Here is a 24,472-nt window from a genome sequence, read left to right on the forward strand (position 1 = left end):
CACCTGTTCCTCAATCATTAAGTTCAGAAAGTTTTACTCAAACAAAACCCTATACTGGACACAAGGAATACAAGAGGCTAGAAGAAGCCATGTCTGACCTCAAGAGTTTTCAGTTCTATCTGTGGCAGTGACTTTGCAGTGAGCTTAATATGGCCAACAAAGCTGGGAGATAAAAGGCAACGGTGGCCTCGATTGTCCAAAGATGTTCCCCGCACCATTTGCCTCACTGTCAGATCATGGTGCAGCCTGGCTCCCTAAAAAATACCATTCGGTTCACTTCAACCAGCTTTCACTCAGAGGACTAAAGATCAACAGTGTAATAAACACAGTCCCTGTCTTCAAGGAGCATAGCATCTAGAACTAAGGTTTCAGATCCCACTGGAAAGAGAATCCCTTATCTTCTGTTCTCCCCTTGGAGGTGAAATACAGGGGCAGCTGTGACTGCAGCTGCTGCAGAGGGCCAGAGTCACTCACAGCAAGATCTTGAGAGAGAAGCCCACGTAGTCTTGCCACGCCACACACAGGACGTAGGGCAGGTAGAGCGTGAAGTAAATGATACCCCCACAGGCTGCCGCCAGGTTGGCTCTGGAGAAGAGCGTGCTGATCAGGAAGCACTGCAGGATGGTCACCACGGCGAACACGGACAGAAAGACGAACACCACGCTGGGGTCGCTGTAGGGCAGCAGGTTTCCCAACTGGGAAGGAAGAGACCCAATAAGAGACTCAATGAGCAGTGATCTATGGGAAGCAGCCAGGGCTTATCCCACTCATCTTATAGACAATATAGAGGAACAGCACTACTCATTTCTCTGATGACTGAACTGAGAGCTAGAGAAGGGAAATGACGACCCCAAAACTACACAGAAAAATAATGGTAGAGCCATAAACAGAACAAAGTCCAGGGTTGATATTCACCAAAGTTCATTTCAACAAGTTTGTTCTTTGCTTCTCCAAGAAACAATATCTTTTGGATTCTCCTTTTATAAGGACTATGACTTTTGGCACCAAGAAAGAATTGGGGGAGATAGCATCCCACCTGTCTTCTCCCTCCAAAAGCCAAGGAAAATGGCCAGACAATCTGAACATTCCATGTGATCACCTGCCATAGGTTCCTGATTCCCACAGTCTTCTAGACTCTGTAGATTTTCAAGTTTCTCTCTAGCAGATGGTTCTATTTTAAGTGGCCCCTCAGCACAAAGCTGTCCCAAGAGGCTCTCAGCCACCCATCACAGGGCCACCAGCCCACCACAGAGCTCAGCCCTGGCCGTAAGATATCAGAACATGAGCAAGGCTTGATATTATCCAGAACTGCTCTGCCATACTGCCTCAGTGAAGTTCTTAACGTTCCTTGGCTTCATTTCCTCGCATGTTAAATGGGTTAGTGAGGCTGTAGGACAGCACATGTGCATGTTTTAAACAGTGCTTGGCAATCTGTGAGTGCTCATTTGTAATGAATAGTAGCTAGCATTAAATTAAATGTTAGTTCTTTTCCCTTTTTACTTCCCCACCTTTTAAAAACATTTACTTTTGGAGTGCCCATCGTGGCTCAGTGGTTAACAAATCTGACCAGGAACCATGAGATTGCAGATTCGATTCCTGGCCTCACTCGGTGGTTAAGGATCTGGCATTGCCGTGAGCTGTGGTGTAGGTCACAGACGCTGCTGGGATCCCGCGTTGTTGTGGCTCTGGCGTAGGCCAGCGGCTACAGCTCCAATTAGACCCCTAGCCTGGGAACCTCCATATGCCGCAGGTGCGGCCCTAGAAAAAAATAAAATTTAATTTAATTTAATTAAAAAAATAAATAGAGACATTTACTTTTACATTATGCATTCTTTTCTTTCTTTCTTTTTTCTTTTTTTTTTTTTTTTGGCCACCTGGAGGCAAATGGAGTTTCCAGGCCAGGGATCAGATGGGAGCTGTAGTTGCCACCTAAGGCATAGTGGGGTAACACTGAATCCTCAACCCACTGTGTGAGGCTGGGGATTGAACTTGTGTCCCAGCGCTTCCAAGGCACTGCTGATCCCACTGCAGCCCAGTGGAAACTCCTACATGATGCATTCTTAAATGAAACGATTGCGAAAGAAAATGGCCTATAAAGCTATTAATGTAAGGATGGACACAGACCTTCACTGTACAAGGTCTTCTTCAAGGAGAGACTTGTTGCTGACTGTTAGCAGACAGCCTCACATGTCACCCCTCTGGGTTCATCTCAGACAGCTACCTGGCCCTGGGGCACACCCTTCCAATGACTGATCGAGGGGCCTGCAGTATGGGGTGTCAGGGAAGGAGTTCTTGGGATAAACTAAAGGGATGGACATTCCAGCTCCATGGCCAGAGAACCCATGGGGTTGGGCCATTCCTACAATCCAACTCTTCCCTCTTCTCAATCCTGCATCCTCCCCATCCCTTCCACAGATGTGGACCCCTAATAAAAACCCAGATGCCAAACTCTGTCTCAGCCTCTGCTTCCAGAAAATCCTAACCTGCAACATATCCTTCTGATGATGGTTTTTAGAAATTCTGGCAGCATCACCACCTAATACATCTAAGAAAATGATTAACTTTCAGAGGCTGCATGGACCACTGCCAAGCAGACAGCATGGCGGTGTTAAGTCTGTATGCTCATCTGGGAAACCAGACCCCTGGGTTCTAGTCCCACTTAGCTGCTAACCAGCTGGCTTGACCTTGGGCAAGTTACTGCCTTTCCTGGCCTCACTTTCCCCAACTATAAAATGAGGGATTTGCAGGAAAGGCATGTAGGACCCCTTCCCTCCCAAAGAGTCTGTGTTTTTCTTCTCCTCAGGCAGCCCATGCTGAGGAGGAGCTGTTGAGGAGCCTGCGGCAGGGAGGAGGGAGGGGCCTCATCTTACTTTCAGGATGACCACCAGCAGGCCGGCGCTCACAAGCAGAGGGATGAGGCTACTGATGAACCAGCTAAACCAGAGGATGCCATTGTCCAGGCCCATGATGCGCATAGTCTCCTTCAGCCGCGCCTCCTTCTCATACACGATGCCCTTGATGATCACAGCCACCGAGTAAATCCAGGCCAGGGTCATGAAGAGGGGCATTGACCGGCTCATGACCCGCAGGAAGCTGGAAGGGTGGGGGGATAAAGGTGAGCACGATCTAGGCTCCCGGGCCAAAGCCTCCGGGCCTGCGTGCAAGAGGAAGCACCAGGACTGAGCTGGAGCTGGGCGGACCCATGCACTCAGGCAGGTATGCCCGGTGAGCGAGGCAATGCAGTGATGCAAGTTCCCAAATAAGTGCTGCCAAAGAAAACTCCTTCAGAGGCCTGCTTCAGTAACTAGGCAGCTGGAAGATGTCTTTAAGATAAATGTGGGTGCTGATAAAGTATTCAAACCAAACAAAAGCAACAAAGCCAAAAAACCCAACTCCTTCTCTCATAAAAGTGCAACACCTTCAAGGTCATCTCACTATCAGCTTTTCTTGCACAACTGTTACAACAGATGGTGCAGAAACACACTTAAGGCAGCTCTTGTCAGTAATGTGTCAGATTCCAAAAGAGAGTAGGAAATGCAGTGAAGTAAAAGGGACACAGCATCTAGACTCTAAAAGTCAAGGTTCAGGTCCCAGCTTTACCATTTATGCACTTACTAGGTGGGTAGGTGACAAGAGGCAAAGGTTCTGAGAGCCTCTGAACTCCTATCATGTCCCCATCCTAAGACATCCTTTCTAGAGTAAATCTTAGCTTAGAGGGTCTTTAGAGAAGTCTTCCTTTGAAAAATACCAGCTAATCTTTCTGAAAGTGAAAAACAAGATAAATCCTGGTGACCTGGAAAAGCTAGAGTGAGCTCTGCAAAGAGGTGGTTCAATGCAAAGCAGGGAGAAATACAAGGAGAGGAACCATGTTCCTTCTGCACTCTGATCTCCACACACACAACAGAGAATGAGAAAGTTTCCAGAATTTGGAAGAGACACAGCATATTTCAGATGCCTGCAATAACTACACCTCTGCCCCCTTCTCTCTCTCACACAAAAGTCATTAGCTCCAGAGGCACAGTCCCCACACTGAGAACTTGGCAGCACAGTGACGAAGCACTAAAAGATTATCTAAAAAGTCTAAGATAGAAAGGGCTTTTTCAGTATTTGCATTGTTTCAAAATGCAGTTTACCACTTAGCGAGAGGCAACAGACAAGCGGGCATGAGGTTGGCTTTTACCAGTCTAGGGCGATGTGTCTCTGAGTTTGGGGGATGTGTGGATGTGTTTGGCATGTGCTCATCATGACACATTTGAAAACTGCAGATTGGGCTGATATTGACCAAAAGGATAAGAGTGTAAAAAATAAAAGGCTTTGAAACCATGGATGAGAAAGGAGTGAAGATTATTGGTGTGTGTCTGTGACATGGCTGAAACAGTCAACTGCCTACCTCTGGTGTCTTATTTCTTGAAATCTCCCACAGAACTTCGAAACCAAATTTTTTTGCAGTAGCTGAAATCCTATTTTAGCCCATTCTGGGACCAGTATCCACACTCATATAAAATAAGTATAACCAAAGCATTTGTTTTCTCCCTTGATGTGTGAGTGTGCATGTGTTCACGCCACCTGGGAACAGTATCAACCAGTTAAGTAAAGATGGTGGCTCGCTGGTAACTTACATGTCATCGACGTAACAGGGGTAGGGCATCTGCTGCATGTAGACGCCAGTTTTCTTCTCCATACCCGTCAGCACTCTGATGATTGCCTGCTCCACCACATCCTGCAAGTAGGTGAAGCCCCCCCAGACGTACCGCATATCCTCAAAGGGGTCAGCCCGAGGACCAGGGTCCCAGTACCTAAAACCAAACCACGGATGAGCAAACATTCCTTGGAACCACAATACGAAATGTTCAAACACCACCCACAATCGTACCACTATTACAGACCCCCTATTCTTATTTCTATAGCTTACTTTCCAGTCTCAGCTGACACGTACACATGTTTTTAAATTTATTAAAGGAGGAGCAAACCACTTGCTGGTTTGGTTTCCCACCCCCACCCCTAACTGGCAGCTTAACATTGCAACAAGTGGACACGCCAAAACTTATGTAACCATCCCCTTCTATACTGGTTGTTTGCCCCAAAATAAACTGGATAACGCTAGCACAGGGAACCTCATGCCTTTTTGTTTTCTTTTTTTCCTACTGATTTAGTTTCTTAGGACTACTTCCCTTAAACGGAAAAGCTGAACTAAAAGATAATGATATTTTATGACCTGTGAAATAGTTGTCTTCACAATGACTGTGCCAGTTACACAAACATCAATCTGAGCTCTTTTTTATTTGAAATTTCCTCCAACTTAGTAGTTAAAATAAAGTACCTCTAGTCATTAACCACTCTTGACTTCCCCAAGACTGGCTGGTATTATGGGATTCAATTTACCCATCCTTGATCTTGTTCGTCCTCTCCACATTGTCGATGTCCATCCGGATCTTATACTTGACGTGATGGGGCAGCTCGACACTGCCTGGGGTGATTCCAGGAAACACGATCCCAGCCCAGAACTTCCGCTCATCCAGCAGCTCCATAGACTTGTTGATGAGTCGAGCCTCTGTTGCGACTGGTTCTATCTTGTTCAGGTTCACACACTGAGGGAAGAACGCCCATTGTAAGAACACTGATGCCCAGAAAACAAGCAGTGGGCAAGGCAGACTCTGTGCTAAGAGGCAAGTGCCAAATGCGTGACTTTTTTAATTTCTCTTTAATCCTCTCTCACGTCATTTTCTAATACTCGACTGAAAATGGATGGTTTTGGTTTTTAACTACAATTTCAAAGAAATGTTGGAAGTATTTAGAGATAAGTTACTTAAGATTGATTCTTGTGGAGGGAAAGAGGTTTAAACAATGATCAGACCTTGTTTTCCTGTTTTCTTAGCAATTTTGAGTCATAACAACTAACCAAACAAATAGACCAAAAAACCCCTTTCATGTGTCCCTATCAAGTCACATAATTTTGAGGGTGACATTTTAAACCATAATCGGTCCTTTTAGATTTTTAGGTAAGTTTCATCGGTCCTTTTTTTTTTTTTTTTTGCCATTTCTTGGGTCACTCCCGCGGCATATGGGATGTTCCCAGGCTAGGGGTCTAATCGGAGCTGTAGCCACCAGCCTACGCCAGAGCCACAGCAACGCGGGATCCAAGCTGTGTCTGCAACCTACACCACAGCTCACGGCAACGCCGGATCGTTAACCCACTGAGCAAGGGCAGGGACTGAACCCGCAACCTCATGGTTCCTAGTCGGATTCGTTAACCACTGCGCCACGACGGGAACTCCCCATTGGTCCTTTTTAAGGGAATGCTTTTTTGTTGTCATTAGGTATCAAAACAGGAAAACCAAGAAGACCATGGCTAGAAACATTCTTAAGTGGGACAGAATAAAGCTAGAATTTAGGTCTGTTCATTTACTCATTCAGTCATTCAACTAACACTTGCTGAGTGCCTTTTTGTACTCCATGCCCTATGTTAGGTTTGAGGATTACTACTATGAATAAGACTACACATAATGTCTGAACTTGATGTACTGAGAAAGCCAAAGTCTTTTCTAAGGGTCCACAGCACAGATCCTCACCTCCATGAAGCGAGAGATGGTCTGGACTGCCTGGTTGGTCTCATTGAAGGCTTCTCTCCAGGTGTACGTGGAGCCATTCGTGGACTGGACATCCTCTGGGTGCTTAGCCAGAAATGCCACGATATCTTTGGCTGTCCAATCTAAGCCTTCCAATCGCTTTTCCCAAAAGTGGTCACTGCCTCTGCTGTTCAACAGCGTCTGCCATTCCAATGACAAAGTACAAGTAATAAACACCAACTAAGTCTTGATAAGCACCATATATGATTCACAAAACCCTTTCACATAGTTGTCCTCATAGAACACTGTGGGGTAGGTAACAGTGTTGCCATTTTACAAGTGAGAATACTGAGGTTGGGGGAAAAAAAAAGTGATTTTTACCAAGGATGAGTCATAAAGTTCATAGGCATGGAGTTGAGACTCAAGGTCAGACCATTCTGAATCCACAGTCCATCTATTTCTGGCCCAGTTTAGTAGTAAATTGTACTAACTACAGTAAAAAAAATAGCCCTACTACTAATATGTACAATTACTATATTGGATTATTTAAATGTTTTACCTCATACAACTCCATAAGGAAGGTGTCTTTAATAGTTCTCACTTCACAGATGAGAACACAGGTTCAGGGAGGTCAAGTCCCTAACAAAAGGTCACACAGCTAATAGGTTACAAGCTAGGAGATGAGGCATGGGTTCTCTGATTCTATTCTATCTTCCCACTGTATTGTACATTATATCAGCATTCTCTCTTGGGACTAAGCTGATGACTCCTCATTAAGGCCCTGTTCTCTAGATTAAATCAACACAAACCTGCTTTTGCTGTTGAATTTGGGGAAAGAATGCTACTGTTAAACCGAGTAAAATACGATCTTTCCCAATTGCAGGACAAATGGGTCATGCTGCAAAGGAGGCCTTTCTCCCATTTCTTATTCCCTAACTGGTTGGCTCTCCACATGGGTCTGAGTGGAAGGGAAGGAAAACCAGTAGGTGCAGAGGACAGGGCAGGGGCCTGCACAGATGTGGGTCTCCTCCAACCTCAGTGCATGGAAACAGAGAATCAGCTGCAACTCTTTTCATACCTTCAAGAAGGTAACTGAAACTCTGGCTCTACTGAAATGGTATCTCTAAAGCGCCACACTCTGCTATCTTTTAAGTCAGTCTTATTTCTACTAACGTGATAAGACTTTTTTTCCCCCATGAGGTTTCATATTTATTATTTTAATGGGGGCATATGGTTTTATAGAGTATATAAGCTATAATTTCATTATCCCCATACTCCAAAACATTTAGTCTCTTTCTAACTTCTCACAATAACAATTATTATAGCAGTAACATTTTCCCTCATACAGTGACTTCTTCCTTGAAAATGATTTCTGTATAGGATATATCCCTGAGGGTGTGTGGAATGGAGGTACATAGGACAGCACATTTTTTACCCTTCTTACAATTTTCATTCCAAATTGCTTTCCTGTATGGAATAATAATTTACACTGTCATCAGTTAAGATATGTAAGTAGTTTGGGTAACAAGATAGATACAAAATTGTACCTCACAATGGTTCACAAGGGTACCAGTTAGCAATTCTGGGTGACTTTGAGACTTAAACTGCCCAGCTAAGAGGTGAGCAGAAGCATGTGGGAGATGTCAGTGTGTTCTAGGTATTATGGCCAAGGAGGGCAGCAAGGCTAGAGAGAGGCACTCAATGAAATAACTGATCACATGACCATCCTAGGGACCAGGAGACTGGAGATCACTCTCAGGAGCAGTAACCAGGAACAAAGCAGGGCCTTGAGATGAAGGAGACGAACAGCTCAGAAGGGAGAACAGTTTAGTGTCAATGGGTTTCCATGACTCAGATAGAGAAGTGCCTCTGGACAATCTGCGAGGTGATGCAACAGGTGTGGACAGAGCCAGAGACAGCAGAAGATAAGAGCTACCACAGAGCAGAATGGCAGCTGCCAGGTGCTGGGGAAACGGGAACACCAAAGGGTACAAAGTTTGAGTTATGCAACATGAAGAGTTCTGAGGATGCAACATACGGCGTGGTGACTGGAGTTCACCATGCTGTCATGTATATGTGACACTTGCTGAGGAGAAACGGTGAGGTTAAGGGGTAGGTTACTTAGCTCCACTGTGGTGATCATTTCACAATGTGTACAAATATCAAAGCACCAAGTTGGACACCTTAAATACGCTTTTACTTTGTCAATTACACCTCAATAAAGCTGAACAAAAACAAAGATAAGAACTATCCCCACAAAGCAGAAGCCTCAGGCGTCACCTCCAGTACCAAAGCAAGACTGGAGCGGGTACAGAGGATGGAGAAGCCCGAGCTTGTGGAGTGAAATAAACACTCCTTAGTAGAAAAAACAAAGCAGTTGGCAAACACTCCTTCAAGTTCCACCCACAAGATGATGCGTCCCTGTCTCCAGCCTAAGCACACCCTACACTCTAGGCCCCAGCCCACCAACCTGTTGGACAGCCCCGCCGCTGTCCACCAGCAGAGAATCAAGAATCATCCCAGTGTCCCCTCTCTTCACATATACATGACAGCAATCAAGCCGTCACCAGGCTTCACTTCCAGCCAAAGCCTTGGCCACCTATTTGGACAGTCTCTGCCCTGGCGTCTGCCTTCCACCTCTCCCCTCTTCCATCCACCTGTCAATCCAAAGTAAAGTATTTATAGCTCCCCCTGCTTAAAATCCTTTCATGGTGCCCCAGAGCTTAAAGTCAAAGGGCTTGGCTTGAGGCCCAAGACCCTCCAAACTACACACCACCCCTTTCTCCTACATTTCCCACTGCAATTCCTGAGCTCTCCAGCAGGATTCCTAATGAATGCCAGGCTATGTTCACAAGGGCCTTGTCCCCTGACAACCGAGGGCCTGAGAGCTATTTGGTTTGGAACAACAAACACGTTACAGGAAAGGAAGCATCTGTCTGCCTACAGACCAAAGCTCATGGAGGCCCTTTAACAGGGCCCTCATCATCCTCTGAGACTCACAAGGAAGAGAAGTCCAACAAGTGGAAATGTAGATTCTAAGGGAAGGACTGGGAAGAAGAGGGATGAGACCACACCCAGCTCTATGGAGCTGTCTACAGCTGGACCACGTGAATCCCTTTTAGAGGAGGGACTGGATCCAACAGAGACCCATGCTTGAAGAGTGTAAGCTGTTGTTATTATTAGTCAGGAATTATTCAGCCAATCCAAACAAATTATAGTTCATGAGTAAAGTCCCTTGGTTTCCAAAGGTCTTCAATTTAAGAATTCTGCATATATAGCAGGACCAATGCAACAAAGATGATACTAGCTTTCCCATCACTGGAAGGCCCCCTGGATATCATCCCTCTCAGGGTTCAGGGGAGGGTCCTCAGCCTGGGAGAATGCCTCCCAGGGTAGACACTGCCTCTCACACCCAGCTGCCCCTCTGATCAATGAGATGTCAAGACAAGAAACCTGGCAAAATTCATTCTGCTTCTTTATAGCATCAGGAACAAAAAGAAGAAGCCTCTCTCACCATGGAGACAGGAAATAGTCTAATGATTCTGTGACTCAGCCCAAGGCAGGATGATGTGATTAAATGGCACTCAGGCTCAAGCAAGGAGACATTCCATTCTTGCTCAGACTCCTCTGCTTTTGAATCCAATTGTCTCTAGAGCACTTATCCCTCTTCAAGTGCTTCTGAAGCACTAAGTGCAATTCCCCTCCACATTGTAACAGCGGCTCTGCACTCACTTGGTGCCGGGGGGAGCCAGTATCTCAGACAGGTCTTCAGGTCAGACCGGGCCTTCGATCCCATACCTCCACCTAAGACCTACCAGGACACAGGAGGGCTAAGTAAGACGCTGCGGTTGGCTCTATGGCAAGAAATGAAAATGATCAGGGTCCCGCAATCACCGAACTCTTGCTCTACTCACTAAGTTTCTTAGAAACCCGATTCTGACCACCACATGCACTGATGTTGATGTGCACGAAATGGGGTTATCTGTGCATCATCCTGTATCTTTGCAAAGTGACAGTCCTTTGCCTTGAGCTATGTTCAATCTATCTGGACTGGTTAAATGAAAAGAATTCTACAATTTTTCTTTAATAAAACCAGCCAGAGCTTCTGGGAAAGTGGTAGGAAATTTACATCTCTAGTATCAAGCAAGCATGTAATAATCAGAGGGAAACTCACCCGGACAAGGTCCATTTCTGAGCTGCTCTCCATGAAGGTCCAGATCTTGGGGCTGAGCTCTTGCCACATGCCTTCCATATCATGAAATACAGCCAGTTCTTGGAAGGTTTTATTCACCTGGAGTCAAGCAGTGAGCCAGGGGCAACAACACAACAACAAAGGTAGAGACAGGAGAAATTCAGTTGCAAAGATGCTCTCTTTGCAACTGAATAGACTGCTCTTTCCCAGTCCTTCCCATCCCTAAGAAGTGCCTGCCTGCAGTAGTGATTCAAGTACCCAGGGCTGGAGAGCTGGCCCTCCAGTCAGCTCAGGCCTGGGGCAGACTGGAGGTTCTCACTCTTAGGAAATCCTCGAAGAGCCATGAATGTACTCAATACACTTCATCTGAAGCTGCCTTTGCTTTTTTGTCTGAAACTCTAGGGAGATTTGTAGAGAGATTCTTGGGCCTGGGCAGCTTACCTCGGCCATAACCTGCCTTGTGGCTGGAGTGTCCGGTGTATATAGGATCTTTCCAACAAGAAGAGGCTTGAGAGCTTTCCATATGATGCGGGAAAGAGGACTGGACTCCAGATTCTTCATCAAATCATTGCAATAAGGAGCTATGAAGAAGATGAAAGGCCAATATTTGTATGCACAGTCATGTACCTGTAGGAACTAACAAGAGCTTTGGAGCCAGCTGGCCGTTTCTGAGCTCAAATCCCAGCTCTGCCACTTAATGGCTATGTAACAACTTCACTTGTGTGAGCCCGAACTGACTCCTTGGTAAAAATAAAGTTAATGACATCTACTTGGCAAAGATGTGGAGAGGATTAACTGAAATGCTATCTGTGGAGCCCCTAGAACAATGCCTGATAAAGAACCAGAAATTACTATAACACTGATAATGGATAACTCACAACTGAGACAATCTAGAATTTTTTGTTGTTGTTGTTTTGCTATGCACAAGCCTACATAACTCTAGATTCATAACTCTAAATGGCTTATACTAATCCTCACCCCTTTGTTTTCACTGGAACCAGAGGATTGAATTCAGACTTTAGTTTTTAAGTAGAAATAAAAAAGTTCCCTTTAATTAATAGGTCTCATCAAAGCATATGTAACAGATGTAATAAAAATCCCAAACTGTAACATCCAAAGTTAGACAATAGGGTTTGGTTATCCAGAAGGACTCCGGAATTTTTTTAAAAAATTCATTATGGGTTCTTTTAAATATCAAGTATCCTCCACTTGATATTGAAAAGATTTAAAAAAAAAAGGGATTTGCATTTTTGAAAGTCAAGTTTCCCTTGGGTTGACTTACAAAGTGAGGGAGTAGGGGGGATGGCATTTCAAAAAAAAACTGCCTATAGTGCCATCCCCTTCAGGCTTGCAATGCAACCCGCTATGTCTGGAGTGCTTCACTCCAGAGAATAAAAGGTTCTTGTGTTACAGTAACACACAAAAAGCTGCCTCACTGTCTGAAAGACACACCTGTGGTTGGAAATGGAGAAAGGCTCACTCGCATCATGTTTTCAAAGAAAACGATGCTATTGTCTAAAACTGTAACACCGGCTCCTTGCTGCCATCAGACGGGACACACATCCCCACAAAACCGCCCGAGTGTGGGGAGCAGATATGGAGTTACAAGGTTCTTTAACACCAACTCGCAGCTAAGAACCAAAAACAAACATCAGATCAAATGCCCGAGTCTGAGGGCACACACACGCCACTGTAAACAGGTTATTTCTGAGGCCGCGTGGTTTACTGAAGAAAAGCATGGAGCCAGCAGATCTGGTTTAATCCTGATTCCTGTGGATTAGCTATGGTGTGGCTTTGACCAAGCAGCTGAACCTCTCTGAGCCTAAAAAATGCGGGGTTATAAAACCTTCCTTGCAGGGCTTTTGTAAGGGTTATAGGAGATAAATGAAATGCACAGTACATAGAAAATGTTCCCTACATGTTAGCTCTTATTGTTGTTGTTATTTAAAGTTTTTATTATAAAGCACACTGAGAGGAGAGGGAGATCCCTGATGACTCCAGGAACCACCCTCCCACAGCCCCCAGAAAACTGGGGAGACTGGCTTTCAATCATCCATTCACCTGACAAACACACTGGGTACCTGGGATGTGCCGGGCCCCATCCACAGACATGGCAACAGTTTGCAGATTAGAAGACTGCCTCTTCTAGGAGCTCAGTCTGGTGTGCAAACAGCCACACACAAACATCCACTGCTGCCACACAGGAGGTGGGTGAGCATAAGGGAGCAGGTGACACAGGGCTGAGTCTGGAACCAAGGGCAGCTGGGGCCGGGACTGGGGTCTGCACAGACACTCACTTGTGGAATTGTCATAGAAAGTGCCAGCATCATCCTCGGTGCCATTGCCTCCAAAGAGGGCTTTGTAGTTGTTGTCCTCATACCAGTTAAGGGACTTGATCTTCAGGCCCCCGCCCTCGGGATGGCCACAGACGATGCGGGACACTGCCTGGTAGATCTGGGTGGAAGAGCTAGAGCTATTCGCGTTGGTCAGAAACATAACCTCCTGCCGCATGTCACTCCAGCTCTTCATGCTGAATAGCTGGTGGAGGGATGGGGTGGAAAAGGAGAGGAAAGAAGGGGAAAGGAGGGAGGAGAAAGAAGAGAGAGAAACAGGTTACTTTTTGACCTCTCCAAAACGTCATCCCAGAACGTATCTTGTCTGATGTTGCTTCCCAGAAGCCTTGTGATGGGACTGCCAGAGCCTTACTGCTCCCTCTGTGGTCTAGGGACCAGTGTCATCAGCGTCATCTGAGAGGCCGAGATGCAGGTTCTGGTCTAACTCTCCACAATGCAAATGTGCATTTTCATGAGATGCCCAGGTGATTCCCATACATATTAAAGACCGAAAAGCACAGCTTAGAAGTGAGCGAAGGCCCTAGTGAGGAGCTTTGTTTCATCCGGATTATCATGAAGAAGGGGATGCTTTCTTGGAACAGCTATGTGTTCATCTGCGCACGTCAGGAACCACTCACATCTTCAGTCACCGACTCATTTCTAAAACACCTCAAATTTCATCGTGGAAATTGAGGAGCCCTCTGGCCCTGGCAGAAAAGGCACTGTGTGTGTAGTCTGCAATCTCAGCCGAGTATTAGGCAATGGAAAGAGCTCATGGTGGGAAACGAAGTTTGAATCCCAGCTATTCTCTCATTAGCTCACAGCCTTAGGAAAGTCACTTCTCTAAGGGCCCAACTTCCCATCGAGATGATGAAGCTAAAGCAGAGTGTGATGAGGAAAAAAATCAAATGCTATCTGATATCCGAGAGTGGGCCCTACACAAAACAGCCCCTGCCCCGTCAAGCCAGACACTCAGGCAGCAGGAACTGCGTCTGGGACTCACACGTGACCAGCGTTTTGTCTCACACACAAATGTATTCCAGCACCGTGTGGACTTCTTGGCCCAGTAGCTCTTATAATTAAATATTTATAGTGTACTTTGTATTTCCACGCATTTCACAATAAATCATTAATAAATCCCTACATTCCTTGAAATGTCACTGCGTGTTCTCATTGCCTGGAAGGCTGAGGCTCGGGGAGAAGAGAGGAGGGGCCGAGGGACCTGCACTTGACCTGGAGGCAGCCTAGGTTCTGACCCCATGTGCCCAGTTTTCCATCGCACAGGGCCTGCTGGCTTCTACAAGTGACAGGGTCCAAGACCCACAGACCCTGCCTCTGCCTTCTGCCTCTGGAGGGGAACCAGGAGCTCCAGGGTGGTCAGAGGTCACAAAGATTCCTCCCTCCCAGAGTGGGGGCATCTAACACTGAGAGAACATGATTAGGAGGCCAGCTCTTCCTGACTTTAGCTTTTCATCACTTGTCAGAGAGGGGAGAGGCAGCCAGAATACATTTCCTTTTGTTGGTAGGTGAACAGCCCTGGAGATCTTTAAACAGTAGTAAAAGCACTCACTTCTCTTCCCACAGGCTGCCTTGCCACCACCATCCTGCCATCGCCAACCAAAAGGACAAGTGTCTTCCTACATAAAGCCAGCACATCTTTGGATAGAGGCTACATAAATGACAAAGTTATTTCAAACTCTTGGCTCTTTGTCCCAGAATCTATCTTAAAGGCAACCCCCTACTCACTCTTCTAAACCTCAGCTCACACACTATACCTCCTCTGCCAGGTGCTCCCATTCATGGGGAAGCAGGGCTGTTCGGCCTCCAGCCTATGGAGGGTGGGTGTTTGATCAGCGTCTGTGGCGTGAGTGAGGGCTGTCTTACTTTCTCTTCTACTGCAATGGCCCCCTCCTGGCCTCGTCTCCTGTTTCATCTCAGTGTAACAACCGGAATATAAGCAGCTTCATCCTCCAGGTCACACCATATGCCCAAGCTCCAAGCCCTCCTCAGATCTCCCTCAGTGTAAATCCAGCCTCACCAGGCCCGCATGGCATTCACCTCCTGCTTCAACCTCATCTCTCACCCCCTTTCGTGTGCTCTCTTTGTTCTGGCCATGCCGGCCTCCTCCCCGGTCTTTAAACACATTCCTGGGTCATCATGCCCCAACATCAGTATCTTGGAATCTATGGTGTCTTCTGTGTGGAGTGCAGGCCCCACTGTCATTTTCTCCAGGTGCAGATGCTATCTGACCAGACAGTCAGGAATTACCCCCTTTAAAAAACCACCTCATGGCCCTCCATCCCCTCTACCCAGCTCTATTCTTCCTCATTGCTGGCATCCCTCCTGTCACATTATACACTGACCAGTTTACTTCTGTCTCCTACCCCAGGTCAGCCCCATGAGAACAGGGAAGTTAGGGTGCTCCGTTCTGAGTCCCCAACCCCTAGCTGTGCCAGGTACCTGGTGGGTGCTGGACAGAGAGCTGAGACACTGCTCCCTGCCCTGCCTCCCCAGCCCCACCTTCCTGTCACTCAGATGTGCAGCTCATGTCCACTTTGACTCCTCTGGTTCAAGAAGTCCCCATCCCTACCCTATGGCCAGGCCCTGTTAACCCATCTTTTCTTTCTTTGAAGTATTTCCTTCCTATTCTAGTCCAGTTACCATCAGGGTTCAGACCAAAAGTGGGAAAAGCAGCAAGAACATGGGCTTTGGAGTCCAACAGTCCTGGATCAAATCCCAGTTCTCCCAATTAATTTACTAGCTGACCGTAGGCAAGTTGTCCAGCATTTCTGAACCTCAGTGTCTTCTGAAATATGGACACAGTCAGACTGACTCACATTTGTCATGTGGATTTCACAGGGAAACTGGTGAAACTGCAAGAACCAGGGGAAGCTTACTTCCCTTTTCCTTTCAAAGGTTGTGCTTTGGTCAAAACAACCAACTCTCTTCCAAACATTGAACAGATCAACGAGTACATTTATTTATCTTCTCCCATATGTCCCAGAGAAATGGCAAGTTAGACAATGAGACCCTCATGATGGAAAGTGACTTGAAGGTGTTCCACTGAGAGAAGCAGGTGGCCCTTTCTGCCCAGGACCAGGGAGCAAGCAAAGCACAGGAAGCAGCTGCCAAGAAAAATGTATATTGCTCAGTTGGAGAATTTCCACCACATGAGCAGTAGACACATCACCCGTTTTTGATTACGAATTACTTTTTTTTCCCAGAATAAAGGCAGGCTAGTGATGTAAGAAGAAAAAGCTGTAAGCAGACCCTGAGCTCAGAGGCAGCCGCCCACATCAAAGTACCTGCTTCGCTTTCTCCAAGGCTGGCAGGGACCTGTGAGAGTGGCACAGGGTGTGCCAGTGTCAGCTAACAGGACCCCAGAGAAGTGGCCATGGGCTTGCAGGGCAGTTTCTGTTTCTCATTCTGCCTCCAGGAAGAAGCCCAGGAGACCCAGCTTCTCCACCTACAGAGAGGTCACCAGCATTCAGAATGGGACTAACAGCAGCCTGGAAGAGGGCTTCTCCTGAAAGGGACCCCAAAGCCAGGCCTCTTCGGTCAGACACACATGAGCAGAAATGGAAAACAGAGCAGAACCGAAAGCAATACACTGACGTGTCGACAGTGCTGATTCTTGGTGTTTTCTGTATTTTCCACATGTTTTGCATTTCCCATAGTGGACATGCAATACTTTATTCTTAGAAAATATAAAGGGAGTTTTGATATTTGAGAATGATACAAACGCCAAAAACTGAGCTAGAGAATCAACTCATAATAAGGTTGGACCAAGTCTGAGAAAATTTCCCCACAAATTATTCCTACCCAGTGTCCTATACGTTTAGGGCCTGACCACCGCCCCAAGCTTAACTCCTTACACAGTGGGTTCCACATGGTTCTTCCTTTCCAAGTCTAACCTGAAACAAAACTGGGTGTCAGAAAGATGAGCACACGCTGCCTGGGAGGCAGTGGAAAAAGTTAACAGGTTTTTTTGCAAGTTAAGCCCTCTGACCCTATGACAAAAGTTATCCTGCTACCTTGTTAACATGTGGACCTGAAAGGAAAACTCAACTTAATGTTTTCATCAGGAGACTACACTCCCAAAGTTGAACTCAGAGGCCAGATGTTTACAAGGGAAAGATTTGAATTAGGGGTATCATGTTATTCTTTTCAATCTGCCAACAAATGTTTCCGTAAATAGACTGCCTGGCTTTGCTACTGAAGAAATAAGGAGAAGTTGCTGGTAAGACAAATGCGGCACATGAGAGATGAAGGGGAATCACCCTCTTTACACATAAGTCATTAGCGAGGAGCTGAGAATAACGGTGGGAGGAAGTTCTAGGCCAAACTTCAGGCCTTTAGCCACTAGCTAATTAGCCCTGAGACATCTAGGAGTCTTGGTTTCTTCATCTCTAAAAGTAAGGAGGTCAAACCAGGTAATTTAAGATCAGAAATGCTTCTAAAGTTGATTCTACATTTCCTCTGATGTTCAAATCAAAACAGACCCACTTAGCTCAACTCGGTAGAAAAGAGTGATAGTGGATGATGGGCTGCCTTCTGAGACTGAAAAGACACGACTTACCTCTTGGGCCAGATTCCCAAGACTATCCAGCAAAGCTTTCGTGGCTTCAGCCAGTTCCTTGCTCGGGAAGGGAGATGTGGAGTTTAGTTGCGTCTGGAATGGAAAAATAATAATGAAAAAAAAAAGTGTATATATATATATATATATATATAGAGAGAGAGAGAGAGAGACACACACACACATACACACACACTCATACACTAAACTCAATGTAAACCTGAAACTTCTATTAAAAAGAAACAAGTTAATTAAAACCATTCACAATCTTGAGTTTAAAACACAAAAGAAACCTACTCCTAACCAAAATATGACACTAAAATTATTCTAACTCTATGTTTGCAGGTTGTTTACCTAAGACTTACTAATTCTCCAATGAATGCTTTTAAATGGTGTAGGAATATATAAACTAGTTGATGTGCAATAGATAAAAAATATCTCATGCTAGTGTGTCTGTGTATGTCTAATGCAAAACTGACCATAAATTCCCCACTCTGTCTAAGGTTCTGCAAGACCGGGAACATGGAAATGGCCTTGAGAAACAAAGTTTGTGATGGCTCACAAGAAAGGAGAAAGTGTAAAGTTTAAAGCTGCCAAAAGCATGCGAAGAAGGAATTCTCCTTCATTCTATTCAAATCAGCATTGTTTATAATATTGGAAATTTGCTCATTTTTGATATAGTGAAACTTTATTTTAATATATTAAATTTTATCACTTTAAAAAATTAAAATAACGTTTATGTCAAATTTGAGTCAAATATTCACATTTACTCATTTGTATATATAACGCTAGTATATACTACCTAGCTAATTACATGGAAAATATAAGAAAATAATTAATTTTGGCCCAAGAAGAAGATAAGTTAGTGCAGAAAGCATAAGCTAGAGGAAAAAAAAAAAATGATTTACAGACTCTGGGGCCAGAATTGGTTCTGAGTCTTGAGGCATCCAAAGAAAAAAGGACATATAGTCAGTTTCATCATTCTTATTTGTCAAATAGGAAAATAATAAAGTCTTCAGGGAAGAGTTCCCATTGTGGCTCAGTGGAAATGAAACCGACTAGTATCCATGAGGATGCAGATTCGATCCCTGACCTTGCTCAGTGGGTTAAAGATTTGGTGTTGCCATGAGCTGTGGTGTAGGCACAGACGCAGCCTGGATCCTGTGTTGCTGTGGCTGTGGTGTAGGCCAGCACCTACAGATCCGACTGGACCCCTCGCCTGGGAACTTCCATATGCCATGGGTGCAGCCCTAAAAAAAAATTAAAAAAAAAAAAAGTCTTCAGGGAAAAATTCCTCTTCCCTTGATACTTTATAGTCATCACTTTATTCAGTATCATGCCCTCAGACATCCAGAGAAGGCTGAACTATTTTGATATTTTTCTTATATCAGAGATTGCTGTGAAATCATAATGCAGATGATGTGGAAAATGGCTCAAAATAGACGAAGCTCATCATTATGTCTGGGAAACAGCAGCCTGGAATGTTTTCCTTTAAAAAGAACTCCAATGCAGAAGACTTAGTATCAAGATCATCATAACATCCGCGGATAACCCTGAATGTGTTTTTCTGATAAAATCTGTCTAAAAGTTCTGTGGAAGATTTTGTCCAGCCTGATTCATGAACTCTTCTAAAACGGCTCACTCACCAGAGGCCAGCCTTCCCACCCTCTCACTCCTCTGATGAGCCCATGGTTTCCTTTAAATGCTTTACTCAGGTGGGACTCCACGATACAACTCCCAGGCTGTGTTCAGGTGAGGTAATCATGAGCAAAAACAGGTCTTCATAAGTAATGATTTTTCCTTCAGGTTTTCAATTTAAACGTCTTAACTTTGGGGCAAGCTTATTCTTCTTGTTTCAGAAGTTATACAATTCAGCAAAACTCCATGCTTATAAGAACATGACTATCTTAATCCACAGATATAGTTGACCATGGACATAAACATAAAGACCTCGTTAAATCTGCTGTGGGTATCAGACCTTTAGATATTCAGACACAGATGCAATATGTATCTTACTATACAAATTTGTTGTCAATAGTTTAGGCTTTAGTTGGTTTGTTTAACTGACTAATTTAGTTTTTGGTCTCTTAAGCAAAAACACTGGCTCAACCCACCCATAAGTAATATGCAGAATGGTCAATGCTATTTATTAGGATCCTTTTTATATTAATCATTCCTTGAAATTAAATGCTCAGCATTCATTAAGGGAAGTATTGGCAACCTGTAATTAGTACAAATTTCCTTTTTCAAGGGAATTCTGGTTGGAGTTATACATACAGGTGTAAGTTGACATACAGGGTTAAAAACATACTATTCAAATTAGTTTCAAATGAGGCAACTGACAAGGGCTTAATCTCCAAAATATACAAACAACTTATACAACTCAACAGCAAAAAAGCCAACAACCCAATGGAAAAAATGGGTAAAAGACCTGAATAGACATTTCTCCAAGGAAGATGTACAATGGCCAACAAGCACGTGAAAAAATGCTCAATGTCCCTGATTATTAGAGAAATGCAAATCAAAACTACCATGAGATATCACCTCACACCAGTCAGAATGGCCATCATTAATAAATCCACAAATAACAAGTGCTGAAGGGGCTGTGGAGAAAAGGGAACCCTCCTGCACTGTTGGTGGGAATGTAAGCTGGTACAACCACCATGGAGAACAGTATGGAGATACCTTAGAAATCTATACATAGAACTACCATATGACCCAGCAATCCCACTCTTGGGCATATATCAGGACAAAACTTTCCTTGAAAAAAAGATACACGCACCCACATGGTCATTGAAGCACTATTCTCAAGAGTCAAGACATGGAAACAACCCAAATGTCCATCGACAGATGATCGAATTAGGAAGATGTGGTGTATACATACATAATGGAATACTACTCAGCCATAAAAAGAACAAAATAATGCCATTTGCAGCAACATGGATGGAACCAGAGGCTCTTATCCTGAGTGAAGTCATAAAGAGAAAGACAAATACCATATGATATCACTTATACCCGGAATCTAATATATGGCACAAATGAACATTTCCACAGAAAAGAAAATCATAGACTTGGAGAACAGACTCGTGGTTGCCAAGAAGGAGGGAGTGGGATGGATGGGGAGCTTGGGGTTAACAGATGCAGACTATTACCTTTGGAATGGATTAGCAATGAGATCCTGCTATGTAGCACTGGGAACTATGTCTACTCACTTACGATGGAGCATAATAATGTGAGAAAATATAATGTATACATGTATGTGTAACTGGGTCACCATGCTGTACAGCAGGAAATTGACAGAACCAGTTACAATGGAAAATTTAAAATAAAAATAATTATATATAAAAAAATTCACTATCAAATTTAAATCTGACATTATTCAGGTGTTTTGCTCAAGACTTCATTTTACTTTGCTATGCTTGAACATTACAAAATACAGACAGAAGACTGATAAATCAGTAGGCTTTTTTTTTCTTTTCTGGCTGCAATTGAGGCATGTGGACGTTCCTGGGCCAGGGATCAAACCCATGCCACAGCAGCGACCTAAGCTGCTGCAATGATAACACTGGATCTTTAACCTGCTGTGTCACAAGAGAACTCCAAATCAGCAGACTTAATAATACAAATTAATGGGAAAACGGATGGCCTATTCAACCAGTGTTGCTGAGACAACTAGTTACTTATATAAAATAATTATTCTCTCATCTCACACCACTATTAAAAATTAAATGAACTTGGGGTAGGAAAAGCCTTCTTAAAATATAGAAGTCCAAAGCAAAATGGGGAAAACAAATTTGTAAAATTACTTTGAAAGTAAAAGCTATGCACCAAAAGACACCATAAACAATGTGAAAGAAAAAAAAAAAAACTGAAAGCATTAAAAAAAAATTTTTAGTATAAAAGTGGAATACCATGCAGCATTTAAAATGAACCAGATGCCACATGTACCAGCACTGATAAATCTTAAAGTTGAGTGAAAAAGACAAGTTGCAGATCAACATACACATTTATACAGTGCATATATAATGTAATGTAACGCAAATGTAATGTAAATCACTAGAGTACACTGCTACTAACAGAATGCAAATACATATATGGTTGCATAAAAATACGCAATCCCAGGATAGCGGTTATCTCTGAGGAAAGAAGGGGATATACAGGTGACATCGACTGTGGTGTTTTATTCATTGAAAAGACTCTGAAGATGGCATGGTAAAATGATGGATGATAGTACATGGATGTCCTTTATGCTATTTCTGTACCTTTTTATATGTTTGACCTATTTCATCATTTTCTTTTTAATTCAATGAACGATAAGAGAGTGAGGGAAGAGGAAAGGAGATTGGCAGGAATGAAGGAAGGGTAAGAATATAAATTGGCTTGGGTACCTATCAGATCTGAAAGATGTCCAATTTCCTTGAAGAAATCAACCACAGGCACTAGGCCTTAAAAAGAGCCACATGATGAAGGCTGAGAACCTTGTGCCTGCAGCTGCTATTACCTAGGGTCTCCTGCTTATACTTACTTGACAAAGGCAGGCAAAGCTTACCAACAGTGTTTCCAAAGAGCCTGAGTAAACCATTCACACTTTGGAATTCCTACTACTATTTTTCTTAACCAAAAACATTCACTTGGGTTTGACTTCATATAGATTCCCACTGACCACAGGAAGCCAGATTTTCTTGTGTGAAAGAAAATGGAGAAAACAGGGAAAATAAAAGCTTTAGTGAGGACTGTAGATTCTGTGTTAAGCTAACAGGAATTCATGTATTATTCAATATTTTTAGATCATAACTAAATACTGTACTTTCATTAGAGGAAGAATAGACAAATGAGTATTATATTACTCAAAAGCTCCTACCCATTTCGGCAAAATGTGTTAATCACAATATTGCAACATTTCCTAAAAGTATGACATTCTGGGTGCCCTAAAATGACAGAGGCCATTGTGCCATCTTTTCCCAGTCTAACAGACGACTTCATTATATTCCTTCTATGCTCACTAGCTTTTTCCTTCCACATGAATTTTATTTTTTTATTTTTCTCTTTTTTAAAAATTCAGGTGACAATGGTTTATAACATTATGTAAGTTTCATGTGTACAACATTATATTCTACTTCTGTATATGCCACAGTATGCGTGCTGCCAAAATGTAAGTTTAATTAATTGAAAAAAATTTTTTAAAGCAGTAACCCAGCAAAGTTAATTTGACTTTACTTTCTGAGCTGGTGTTTTATTTCAGCTCAGCATCCAGCACAGTTCAATGGTAGATAATAACAAGGCACCCAATAAATGCGGAAGAAAAATGAAAAGCAAAGGGAAGAGAACAATAGGAGGGTAGAGATGGACTGGTGTGAGACCTGCTCCAAAAGTCTTTCAAATTCACAGATATACAGGTATATTCTGTTTCATGTTCACCTCATCAATCGCTGACCCCTGGAGCTTTCAGCAGCTTCCCTTGCTCTAGGGATGAGGTCCAAGAGAATAAAATCGTTCATCAAAGTTTCCCTCAGCACCATGTCTTACCTTCCTTCTGCCGTCAAACCCTCTACAGCTATATCTGCTCCACTCTGAACTACTGAACAATGTCCAGTTCCCTTAAATGTTATCTTCTCTTGTCCCTCGCCTCTGAGCAGTGCACAGGCTATGTCCTCTGCATGGAAGATTCTTCTCCTGTCTTTACATGGCTAACCTCTATTCTGTAGGTTCCACCTTTCCTGATTCTCAAAGACTGGATTAGAAGGCCCCATCTGGACCTGCACAGCTCCCAGCAGAGGGGCTATCATTCTGCACAGCATCACTCCCCCACTACCAGGGAAATACAAAGATCTGTACCTTGCTCACCACTACCTCCCTGGCCCAGTGCATGGCATAAATCAGAGCTCAATAATTGTTTGTTGAATGGATAAAGCGAAGTGTTTGTTTACGGATGATCTCTACACAAAAGGAAGACCAGGACAGATTCCTACAAGTGCATTAGAAGTCAGAGCCGAACAGAAATATAAGACAGAATATCTGTGAAATTAAAATGTAATTGAAAACTCTTTTCAATTTACAAAAATCTTATCCACATTCAAATTTTTCAGGGACTCTACTACTAAAGTGAGATGTGGATGTACACATATTTGAATAGTATTTTCAGTATAATACACAATTTTGTCTTCTTCCTGTCAATGCATGTTCCAATGTGTTCATTGGAACATTTCAATTTCTCTTAAATATGCTCATGAAGTAGACTAAAATCTCTACTTCACTTTGCCCATATTCCAAAAATACAACTCAAGGCTAGGATGTATATATTTTAGTTTAAATTGAAAATAAGAAAGCCACATACCAGGTACAAAGACTATCACCACCCGGAAGCAATCACTCTTTCTTTCCAATGATTTATACGACAATTAAATTTTCCTCTGAGGAGCACTGTAATAATTTTTATTGAAGTTGGGAATTATAAAACTCACGTTTGAAGACAGTACTAATCTTTTTAAAATAATTCAACTTAAACATTAACTTTTAAATTCGATGTCACTAATGCATTAAAATAATACCTCATTCTTTTTTTTTTTTGGCTGTTTCTAAACATAGTTAAATACATCTACTACCACCTAACTCAGGATCAAAAATCAAACCTTTATCTTAGAAGTGGCAGCGCTTTTCAAGGAAGTAATAGTATAATTAAGGCAAAACATGTCTGTCTAGATAGAGTTGAATAGTCATATTAACACACTACTAAGTTCACTAATTTATCCCCAGTTCTGTGCTCCCCTTTTCTCATAGAATTAGGTAAACAGAGTCTAAAAGAGCA

The 24,472-nt window shown here is 43.5% G+C and overlaps 1 protein-coding gene across 1 annotated transcript in view; it reads right to left on the reverse strand.

The window, feature by feature from the left end:
* ABCA1 (ATP-binding cassette, sub-family A (ABC1), member 1) overlaps positions 1 to 24,472 on the reverse strand; it is a 134,216-nt gene that overhangs the window by 44,597 nt on the left and 65,147 nt on the right. The window contains 10 exon segments of the mRNA NM_001317080.1: positions 475 to 477; positions 480 to 695; positions 2,871 to 3,093; positions 4,620 to 4,796; positions 5,383 to 5,588; positions 6,570 to 6,767; positions 10,741 to 10,857; positions 11,200 to 11,339; positions 13,056 to 13,296; positions 17,671 to 17,763. Coding sequence (NP_001304009.1) covers positions 475 to 477; positions 480 to 695; positions 2,871 to 3,093; positions 4,620 to 4,796; positions 5,383 to 5,588; positions 6,570 to 6,767; positions 10,741 to 10,857; positions 11,200 to 11,339; positions 13,056 to 13,296; positions 17,671 to 17,763 — 1,614 coding nt within the window.

The sequence above is a fragment of the Sus scrofa genome, chromosome 1 (assembly GCF_000003025.6).
Source record: "Sus scrofa isolate TJ Tabasco breed Duroc chromosome 1, Sscrofa11.1, whole genome shotgun sequence".
NCBI lineage: Eukaryota > Metazoa > Chordata > Mammalia > Artiodactyla > Suidae > Sus > Sus scrofa.